The 11,956-nt window shown below is 37.9% G+C and overlaps 1 protein-coding gene across 1 annotated transcript; it reads left to right on the top strand.

Moving 5' to 3' along the window:
• Positions 1-4,151: 4,151 nt before the first annotated feature.
• On the top strand, positions 4,152-10,274 carry LOC148761235 (uncharacterized). The gene is made up of 5 exons (XM_088809270.1): positions 4,152-4,247; positions 4,896-4,979; positions 5,815-5,880; positions 6,622-10,216; positions 10,270-10,274. The coding sequence occupies exons 4-5, from the start codon at positions 6,628-6,630 to the stop codon at positions 10,272-10,274; spliced, it is 3,594 nt and encodes a 1,197-aa protein (XP_088665396.1). The 5' UTR covers positions 4,152-4,247; positions 4,896-4,979; positions 5,815-5,880; positions 6,622-6,627.
• Positions 10,275-11,956: the final 1,682 nt, after the last annotated feature.

Below are 11,956 nucleotides of genomic sequence, written 5' to 3'. Positions count from 1 at the left end.
CAACTTAGTGAAATTCTCGATTTTGTACTGTGTCAAGGTGGTGAGTCCTCCAATAAAGGCAAGGAAATTGCATCCGAGGACCAGTAGACAGAGTGCTTCGAAAGTCTGCATTCTAGACATTGTGAGTAAACTTATTATCGTCTTAATTATCTAGAGTAGTTTTATACAACTATGTGATTTTATGAAAAATGGGTTTAAATGGTAAATTGTTATGTTTTAAGGGAAATTGTGATTTTATAAAATGATTTTATAAATTTTCTGAAAAATCGAATATTGGTTTTGAAAATAGAGTAATTGGAGACTGCTAGTTTGTGTTGCAAATTTATGGTTCTGAATTGAATGGCTTATGACAATAAATGAGCATGAATGGCTAAACTGATTTTGGTGTTATAATTATTTATACTGTGTATTCAGCCTTGAGAGGCTAGGTTGTGATAAATTGCCATGACATGCTAGAATGAATTTTATTGATTGGTGGATTATATATTAATTATTTACTGCAGAGGGGGTTCCGTGGACCAGCCTATTAGAGGGGCACGGTAAACTCCATTATATTATTACCTCGAACGGAGAGGCGCGTAGGGTATCTCCTGGGGTATAGCTTAGGGTTCACTTCACGCCAAACCACCACGTGAAGGGGAACTCAGCCAACGTTAAGGAACGGCTGTATTTTTTTCAAAAAAAAATATATTTTAAGTGTACACAAAATTTTAACAGCCTTGGCGGACTCGGTTAGATGCCCTGGGCAAGGTATCACCGAGTATGAGTTTTGGCACAAGCCAAAGTTTTAAGAAATTCATAAGCCAAGTTGATTTCTTGATTTTTATGGATTGATTTTATTTGGTTGAAATGAGTTGAAAGGTAATGAAATTACAGTATAATGATTTATTTTAATTGTCTCCATTTACTCGACTTTAGATAGTTTAGATGGTATCTGTTTACTCATTGAGATTTTATAATCTCACCACCCTCATTTCCTCACATTTCAGGCTCAGGGAATTCCATAGTTAGCTGATTTTGACAAGGACTTTCATTTGGACTCGAATCGGTAAAAGCTGTAGGTTTCCAGCTTTCGATGCATTTTGGATAGATGTGGGCCCACGTGTCACTGTAAAAAAAATTTTATGCTTTGGTTATTTGTTTTATAGTATATATGTATATAATTATCTTTTACGCTATAAGAATTATGTATCGATAGTTTTATGAAAATTATTTTACAAGAAAATAGTTTATTTTATTGAATATTTTTATTATATTCAAATGGTCAAATTTTCACTTCAAATGAACGTTTTAGATTCTTAATTTTTTTTTATCATTAAATATATATTTTCGGCTTACCTACTACATTTTTAGCAAGTTTGAAGGTTTTCGACAAAAATGACGAAAATGTCCCTGTGAGCCAAAAAAAAAAAAACATGTTGTGTTATGATTTGGAAACGATTTGTAATCCTTCGTATTTTGATTATTTGATAACTATTGCTCACCAGGGAAGTGCGAAAGCTGATACGAGAGCCTTGCGAGGTTTCAATCGACATTCGGGGTGAAGAATGTTTGTCGAGGCTTCGCGACGGTTGTCACGGGCTCGATGGGGAGTTCCGGGTCGTGACAATTTAGATTGGTATCAGAGCATGGTTTAAAGATCAAATATTTTGATTTTAAAGCTTTGGATTTTAAAGTTTTTGATTTTAAGGTTGTTTTAAGAAATCTACACTAACACTGCGTGGCCCCAAGTCCAGTTAAGTTAAGTTAAGTTAGGTTAGATTGAATAAAATGTATGCATCTACATATAGAAATCTACCTATTTTTGAGATGCATAAATAATTAAACAATTACTATTTGATTGCATATAGGTTTTGAGGTGCGCTGGTGACACATACACCATGTCTAAGAGAGACGGTAGTCCCAACACCTCTCATAGTATTAGCGAGGGATCACTAGATTCTACTGCTAAGAGCCAATGGCAACCCGAACCGAGTAGTCCAAAAAGTGCAAATAGTAATAATATTAATGTAAGCATAAGAGGTTCCCTTTTGAGAAAATCTAAGGAACATGTTAAAGAAATGAGGAAATTAAGGATAGCCGAAGGAGGTATTCGTTCTAGGAAGAGCGTGACAGTAGTCCGACACTTTCCACCAGGCTGTGGGAGAAATGTAAGGGGACAACCAGAAAAGGATAAGGAGAAAGTAACAGTGGCGAGTAAACCCCCTAAAAAAGTGTCAGGTGTACGACATTTTTCTCCCGGTTGTGGAAGAAATGCTGCACCGGTGAGTGATGAAGAATATAAGAGAATACAACAAGCCTGGATTGAAGAACAAAGGAAAAAATCTCAGGATGAGGAAAACCCGGAAGAGGATCTTTAGGAGGACTCGGAGTAGAATCTTTCGATAAGATCAGATTAAAATGATGATCCCAAGGACATGTAATATTTTCGTAGAATTTTACACTGCCTTAACTCTAAGTAGATGTTATGTAAAAGAGATAATAATTATCTGTACAAAAAAGTAAAAATAGTTTGGCTTTTAAAGTATAGGACTAGAATGTATTATAAAATGGCTGTTTAAGTAACTGAAAGTATATGGGAATCTTTAGTATGATAGGGATAAATGTGTAATATAATTATTGAGGAAGGTTATAGAAGGAAGCAATAAGGTTATAAATGACATTCGAAATGGGTAACGTGATTAAGTTGATGATTGTAATTTAAGCATGAAGGGGATTATTCAGTGATGTTATGACACTATGAGGTAATAGTTGGGCACAAATATAACCCAATGAAGTTAAATTATGGAATATGAGGAATAAAATTTTGATTCAGTAAGGATTGCAAGAATAAAGTAAGGAGGAAGCTGAGCTGTTTTCGTAGTTAATTATACCGAAAGTCAATAAAATTACTGGAGTATAAGACAAAGAAGATAATTGGATAGGGATGACAACAAATTTGAGGAAAGTTGTAGATAGTAACCAACTTATGTGTGGAGTGGTATATGTATCATGAATTTATTACACTGTATGGAAAGGATGTTTTGAGGTGAAATTTTATGAATGTTGATAAAAGTTAAAAGATGACATGAGATGAAAGTATTAATCTGGCTTAGTGTGTAGGACAAGAAAATAGAAGGTACCTATACTTATGGAACTCATGATATATATCTAGAAGGGAAACCACTGGTTGAGAATGATTGATGTGGTGACTTTGAATGCAGACAAATAGCTTTGATGGAAAAATTTCTAATAGCTACAGTACTTCAGCATTGACTGTTCAATGCTATAATGCTCCGAATACCTCACGCCTATGATGCATAAGTAAGATGGGAGTGACACGATAATGAGCTTGTAAATTGAATTTTGGTTGTTGGTCATTGTGTTTTGTTATCTGGGAGTCTTAAATATTCTGGAGAATGTTTACCCAAATGAATTGAAAAACTTCTTTATTGCCTTGTATATAGGCATATAATTAAAAGAAAAAAATTTGAAAGATTCTTGATGTAAAGCCCGACCTTATAAAATACTATTCATGACATACATGTGATGATAGCATGATTGCATGCTAGGAGAGTCCCGAAAAAATTTACAAAAGTCGGTATTGTACCTAGAGGTACAACAAAGTTTATTTAATCCTCGAACTAGATCAAATAGGAATTTTAAGGTGAGATTAAGAGTTTCACAGTTCATGGATGACTTAAAATGGTAATTTGGAGTTTGAGGATCAATTTGGAGTCAAATCGGAATTTTCACTAACTAGGGGCAAAATGGTCATTTGCCACCTGGGGACAAAATGGGAATTTTAGAAAAGATTTTTTGACCCCATTTGACTTATTAGAGTATAATTTGACTTATTGAAGTATGATTTGAGGTTTAGAAGTGAAAAATTTTAATTTTGGTATAATTTGGAGTATAGGGGTAAAATGGTAATTTTGCCACTTCAGGGGCAAAATTGTAATTTTCCACCACCAGGATATTTTTTCTAGCACATGGTCTTCCTTGTCTTCATCTTTGACCCTTGACTAAACATGTGGTGGAGATAAAATGTTTAAATTTTTAAAATTTTAAAAACGGGCCAATGACATGATGCCATGTGTCATGCCTTTATTAATTTATTATTTTCCTTTTTAAAAGGCACAAAATCAGCCCATCTTCCACCCCATGGCCGGCCAAACCAGCAAGAAGAGAGAGAAAACAAAAACAAAACCCTAGAGAGAGAAAATCAAAGAAAAAGTGTGAATTTTCAAGGAAATTAAGTGAAAAAGGTGAGTTTTTTCTATTAAGCTTGAATTTTCTTATTCCCAAGCATTTCTCTTTATTTTCCATGATTAAATTACATGTTTTCATGATGAATTAAATTCTGGAAAAATGGGTTAGGAGAGAGAAAGTTGTTGGATTTATTTGATTTTAATTTATGTTAGTGTTTTTAGTTAGTTTAGCATATTTAGAAACAAAACAACAAGAAAAGAATTTATTTTCTCCCCCAACCATTAATGGCTGAATTTACCATGTAGTGAGTGAGGATGAGTTTGATTTTATTCTAGGGGAATTGGTTAAGGAATGATGAATTATGAGCCTAGAAAAATAATGGGAATTTTCAGAGCAAAAATATGAATTTTTACCCACTAGGGGTATTTTCGTAATTTACTGTTGGGACTGATAATTTGCACCACACTGAGGGACATTAAGTTAATTTGGGTGCAATTGAGGTATAGAAACTGAAAAGAATTAAATTGGAGTTTAAACGGACCCGTTAGGAATTTAATCGGGTGATAAGACGAATTAGGCCAATACCGGGTTTAGATAGTTACCAGTGCATTTTTGCATTCCATATCATGCATTGGTAGTCTAAATTAGTTTAATTTTGATTTAGTACCAACTTGGTGAAACTCTCGATTTTGTACTGTGTCAAGGTGGTGAGTCCTCCGATAAAGGCAAGAAAATTGCATCCGAGGACCAGTAGACAGAGTGCTTCGAAAGTCTGCATTCTAGACATTGTGAGTAAACTTACTGTCATTTTAATTATCTAGGGTGGTTTTTAGATGCTTTCATGAATTCTATGGAAAAAGGAATTTAAAAAGATAAATTTTCATGTTTTATGAATAAATGAGTTTCAATGAAATTAAATTATAAATTGTTTTGAAATTAATAGTGATTTTGAAAAATAGAGTACACGGAGACTGTTAATTGTGGCAATTTGATTGTTTAAATTAACTGGCTTATGATAAATCGAGCATGATTGGCTAGTTGGCAATTGTATTGAAATGCGAATTGTTTGGTTACCTTGAAAAACTACGAATTACAAAATTGTCATATCATGTTATTGAGTTTTATTATATGGTGGATTATATATTAATTAATCACTGCAGTAGGGGGTTTCTGTGGACCAGCCTTTTAGAGGGGCACGGTAAACCCCATTATATTCTTACCTCGAACGGAGAGGCGCGTAGGGTATCTCCTGGGGTAAAGTTTAGGGTTCACTTCACGCTAAACCACCACGTGAGGGGGAACTCAGCCAACGCCAAGGAACGGCTATGTTTTCAAAACAAAAACATGATTTATGTGAAATGTGAATTTTAATAGCCTTGGCGGTCTCGGTAGGATGCCTCGGCCAAGGTGTCCCCGAGAATGGATTTATGGCACAAGCCTAGATTTTTATGAGATTCATAAGCCTCTTTACGTGTTTTGAACAAAATGTGTTCTAATGCTATAACCCAGTTTATGATGATTTACTTTATTGTCTCCATGTACTCAACTCTAGATGTTTAGGATGATGTTTGTTTACTCATTGAGATTTTATAATCTCACCACCCTCCTTTCCACCCATTTCAGGTTCAGTATAGACTGTAGATAGCTGATCTCATCGAGGACTACAGTGGGATCTGCATTTTCCAAACCGTAGGTTCAAAGTCCTCTTTACTTTTGTTTATTCGGGGGCACTCTTGTTATTGTAAATTAAATTAAATATTTTGGCTTACTGTATTTAAGTATGTATAAATATATTTAACTTTTACGTTATAAAAATTATTCACGTATAACTCTATAAATATTGTTTTATAAGAAAATAGAATATTTTACTTAATATTTCTTTTATTTTCTTATTATATTCAAATAACCATAATTTCGTTTTAAATGAAGATTTTAGACTTTTAAACTCATTTTGAATATGAATTGTGTGTTTTGTACTTGTACATTACGTTTTAGCCAGTTTTAAGATTTTTGAGAAAAATGACCAAAATACCCTTGTGAGACGAAAAATTAATATTTTATTTGTTTAAAGTTGGAAACAGCTTAAAATATTTTAGAACACGATATTTGACAATGGTTGCTCACAAGGGAACAGAGAAACTGATAGTAAAGCCTTGCGGGGTTTCGGGTTGACATTCCGGGCAATAAGTGTCTACCGGGACACCGCGGCGGTTGTCACGGGCTCGAGGGGAGTACCGGGTCGTGACAATTCGATTGGTATCAGAGCTTTTGGTTTTCAAGATCAAAGTTTTTAGTTTTAAAGTTGTTTTAAATATTTACAATATCAGTGTGGCCCCGGATTAAGTTAAGTTAGGTTAGGTTGAATAGAATGCATGCATTTGCATATAGAGCCTAAGGTTACCTAAACTTGCTCGTATTTTTTTTATATAGATTATAATGCCTCCTCGACGCGGACGCCCACCTCTCACTAGATCGGTTGGGAGGGGAAGAGGTCGTTCCCAACGTCATCAGCCAGATACAGTAGAGGAGGAATCAGCTGCATCTACCATTCGGGCAGCACCTGCTGCTGAGCAGGCCGATAGTCCTCCACATCCTCCATCTCCTCAGCCACCTACTGGTATTCCCGCCATGCCTACTGAGGCAGCACAGGCATTGGCAGCTTTCTTTGCAGCAATGGTTGGTCAAGCTCAGACTGGTCAAGTTCCACCTGTAGTGCCTCCAGCTACTCCTTTAGTTCCACCACCAATACAAGATGTATCCATTTCCAAGAAGCTGAAGGAGGCTAGGCAATTGGGTTGTGTATCTTTCACTGGTGAGTTGGATGCCACTGTGGCAAAGGACTGGATTAATCAGGTGTCCGAGACTCTCTCTAATATGGGATTAGATGATGACATGAAGCTGATGGTGGCTACGAGATTATTAGAGAAGAGGGCTCGTACTTGGTGGAATTCGGTGAAGTCCCGTTCCGCTACTCCTCAGACATGGTCCGATTTTCTCAGGGAATTCGATGGTCAGTATTTCACTTATTTCCATCAAAAAGAAAAGAAGAGAGAATTTCTGAGTTTGAAACAAGGAAATCTAACTGTAGAGGAGTACGAGACTCGTTTTAACGAGTTGATGTTATATGTGCCGGATCTGGTGAAATCTGAGCAGGATCAGGCCAGCTATTTCGAGGAAGGGCTCCGTAATGAGATCAGAGAGCGAATGACAGTGATTGGTAGGGAGCCACATAAGGAGGTGGTACAGATGGCTTTACGGGCTGAGAAGCTCGCGACTGAGAATAGAAGGATTCGGACTGAGTTTGCAAAAAGGAGGAATCCTGGTATGTCTTCTAGTCAGCCAGTAAAAAGAGGCAAGGACTCAGCGACTTCAGGGAGCACTACTTCTGTTTCCGTGACATCTCATCGACCTCCATTTCCACCATCACAGCAGAGACCTTCGAGGTTTAGCAGATCTGCTATGACTGGTTCTGGGAAGAGTCTCGGAGGTTTTGACAGATGCAGAAATTGTGGGAATTATCATAGTGGGCTATGTAGAGGGCCAACAAGATGTTTCCAATGTGGACAGACGGGTCACATTAGGAGTAATTGCCCACAGTTAGGACGAGCCACTGTAGCTGCATCATCTCCACCAGCTCGCACAGATATACAGAGGAGAGATTCTTCTGGGTTACCACAGAGACAGGGAGTAGCCATACGGTCTGGTGTGGAGAGTAATACCCCGTCACATCCACCTTCGAGACCACAGACTCGTACCGCGACAAGAGTTTTTGCTGTGACAGAAGATGAGGCACGAGTCCGACCTGGAGCAGTGACAGGTACTATGTCTTTATTTGATAAAGATGCTTATGTTTTGATAGATTCTGGCTCAGATAGATCTTATGTGAGTATGACATTTGCATCAATTACTGATAGAAACCTGTCACCATTAGAGGAAGAAATTGTAGTGCATACCCCTCTAGGAGAACAGTTGATTAGAAATACTTGTTATAGAGACTGTGGGGTAAGGGTAGGTGAGGAAGAATTTAGGGGTGACTTAATTCCTCTAGAGATCTTGGATTTTGATTTAATATTAGGTATGGACTGGTTAACTGCACATCGGGCGAATGTGGATTGTTTCCGAAAAGAAGTTGTTCTTCGGAATTCGGAGGGAGCAGAGATTGTGTTTGTAGGGGAAAGTCGAGTATTACCATCTTGTGTAATCTCGGCCATCAAAGCTTCAAAATTAGTGCAAAAAGGGTATCCGACTTATTTGGCATACGTGATTGATACTTCAAAGGGGGAACCTAAGTTAGAGGATGTCCCAATAGTAAGTGAGTTTCTTGATGTATTTCCTGATGATTTACCGGGAATACCTCCTAATCGAGAGCTTGAGTTCCCTATTGATTTACTTCCGGGTACCGCACCTATTTCTATTCCTCCATATAGAATGGCTCCAGCAGAGTTGAAGGAACTGAAAGCCCAGTTGCAAGATTTGGTGGATAAAGGTTTCATTCGCCCTAGCATTTCTCCTTGGGGAGCACCAGTCCTATTTGTAAAGAAGAAAGATGGCACTCTTCGATTGTGTATTGATTACCGTCAGTTGAACCGAGTGACCATCAAGAATAAATACCCTTTACCCCGGATAGACGATCTTTTTGATCAATTACGAGGTGCTATGGTATTCTCTAAGATTGATTTGAGATCTGGGTACTATCAGTTGAGGATTAAGGAGCAGGATGTACCTAAGACTGCCTTCAGGACGCGTTATGGGCATTATGAGTTTCTGGTGATGCCGTTTGGTTTGACTAATGCCCCGGCAGTTTTTATGGATCTTATGAACAGGGTGTTCCATCCATACTTGGATAAGTTTGTGATAGTATTCATCGATGACATCCTGGTTTATTCGAAGAATGATGATGAACATGCTGCCCATTTGCGCATTGTGTTGCAAACTTTGCGCGAGAGACAACTCTATGCCAAGTTCTCTAAATGTGAATTCTGGTTGAAGGAAGTGGTTTTCTTGGGACATGTGGTGTCCGGAGCTGGAATTTATGTCGATCCCAAGAAGATTGAGGCAATCTTGCAATGGGAGCAACCGAGAACGGTAACTGAGATTCGTAGTTTCCTTGGCTTAGCCGGTTATTACCGGAGATTTGTTCAGGGATTTTCTTTGATAGCAGCTCCTCTGACTCGTTTAACTCGTAAAGGAGTTAAGTATGAGTGGGATGATGTTTGTGAGAATCGATTTCAGGAGCTAAAGAACCGGTTAACCTCCGCTCCCGTTTTAACACTTCCTGTTAGTGGAAAAGAATTTGTGGTATATAGCGATGCATCTAAGTTGGGATTAGGGTGTGTGTTGATGCAGGACGAGAAAGTAATAGCTTATGCTTCCCGACAGTTGAAGAAGCACGAGACGAATTACCCTACTCATGACTTGGAGTTAGCAGCAGTAGTATTCGCATTGAAGATTTGGAGACATTATTTATATGGTGAGCGTTGTCGGATTTTTTCTGATCATAAAAGTTTGAAGTATTTGCTCACCCAGAAAGAGCTTAACTTGAGACAGAGACGATGGTTGGAGTTGATTAAGGATTATGACTTAGTGATTGATTATCATCCGGGAAAAACAAATGTTGTAGCGGATGCCTTAAGTCGTAAATCCTCATCGTCGTTAGCAACACTTCAAAGTTCTTATTTTCCGATGTTACTTGAGATGAAATCTCTAGGGATCCAGTTGAATAATGGTGAGGATGGAACCCTACTTGCTAGTTTCGTCGTGAGACCTTCATTGTTGAATCAGATAAGAGAATTGCAGAAATCTGATGATTGGTTGAAACAGGAAGTTCAAAAGCTGCAAGATGGAGAAGCTAGTGAGTTTAGACTTAGCGATGATGGTACTTTCATGCTTAGAGACCGAATTTGTGTTCCTAAGGATGATCAATTGAGACGAGCTATTTTGGAGGAAGCTCATTCTTCCGCCTACGCTTTACATCCCGGAAGCACCAAGATGTATCGGACTATTAAAGAAAGTTATTGGTGGCCGGGTATGAAACGAGACATAGCAGAATTTGTAGCGAAATGTCTCACATGCCAACAGATTAAGGCGGAGCATCAAAAACCGTCAGGTACTCTTCAACCTTTACCAATTCCTGAATGGAAGTGGGAGCATGTGACTATGGACTTTGTATTGGGTTTGCCGCGGACACAAAGTGGGAAGGATGCTATTTGGGTGATTGTGGATAGATTGACTAAGTCCGCCCATTTCTTGGCTATCCATAGCACGTATTCTATTGAGAGGCTGGCAAGACTTTATATAGATGAGATTGTGAGATTACACGGAGTCCCAGTTTCTATTGTGTCAGATCGAGACCCTCGATTTACTTCTCGATTTTGGCCGAAATTTCAGGAAGCTCTTGGAACTAAATTGAGATTTAGTACTGCCTTTCATCCACAGACAGATGGTCAATCTGAGAGAACCATTCAGACCTTGGAGGATATGTTACGGGCTTGTGTCATTGACTTTATCGGGAGTTGGGACAGACACTTGCCATTGGTGGAGTTTGCTTATAATAACAGTTTTCAGTCTAGTATTGGGATGGCACCATACGAGGCTTTGTATGGAAGGAAATGCCGAACTCCGCTCTGTTGGGATGAAGTAGGTGAGAGGAAATTGGTGAATGTGGAATTGATTGATTTGACAAACGATAAGGTCAAAGTTATCCGAGAGCGATTAAAGACAGCTCAAGATAGGCAGAAGAATTATTTGGATAAACGAAGGAAAGATTTGGAGTTTGAAGTCGACGATAAAGTTTTTCTTAAGGTTTCTCCTTGGAAAGGTAATAATTTGACATTTCCAAGTATTAAATCTTATTTGATTATACTATTGTGATAATTTGTGGTATTTATTGGATGATGAAAGGTGTGATTCGATTCGCGAAGAGGGGAAAGCTCAATCCAAGATACATTGGACCTTTTCGTATCATTGAAAGGATTGGGCCAGTGGCTTACAGACTTGAATTACCCCAAGAGTTAGATCGAATTCATAATGTCTTCCATGTCTCGATGTTGAAAAAGTATATTCCCGATCCCTCTCACATTTTAGAGACACCTCCCATTGAGTTGCATGAGGATTTGAAGTTCGAAGTGCAGCCTGTACGTATTCTAGATAGAAAGGATCGAGTGCTAAGGAACAAGAGCATTCCAATGGTGAAAGTATTGTGGAAGAATGCTCGAATGGAGGAGATGACGTGGGAAGTCGAGAGCCAGATGAGAAACCAATATCCACATCTTTTATTCGAATCAGGTAAGTGAAATTTTGAGGTCAAAATTTTATTTTAAGGGGGGTAGTGCTGTAAAGCCCGACCTTATAAAATACTATTCATGACATACATGTGATGATAGCATGATTGCATGCTAGGAGAGTCCCGAAAAAATTTACAAAAGTCGGTATTGTACCTAGAGGTACAACAAAGTTTATTTAATCCTCGAACTAGATCAAATAGGAATTTTAAGGTGAGATTAAGAGTTTCACAGTTCATGGATGACTTAAAATGGTAATTTGGAGTTTGAGGATCAATTTGGAGTCAAATCGGAATTTTCACTAACTAGGGGCAAAATGGTCATTTGCCACCTGGGGACAAAATGGGAATTTTAGAAAAGATTTTTTGACCCCATTTGACTTATTAGAGTATAATTTGACTTATTGAAGTATGATTTGAGATTTAGAAGTGAAAAATTTTAATTTTGGTATAATTTGGAGTATAGGGGTAAAATGGTAATTTTGC

This window comes from Theobroma cacao, chromosome 8, assembly GCF_053813885.1.
Source record: "Theobroma cacao isolate CCN51 chromosome 8, ASM5381388v1, whole genome shotgun sequence".
Taxonomy (NCBI): domain Eukaryota; kingdom Viridiplantae; phylum Streptophyta; class Magnoliopsida; order Malvales; family Malvaceae; genus Theobroma; species Theobroma cacao.
Note: the sequence above shows the minus strand (reverse complement) of the source record. Positions and strands in the feature narration are given on the sequence as shown.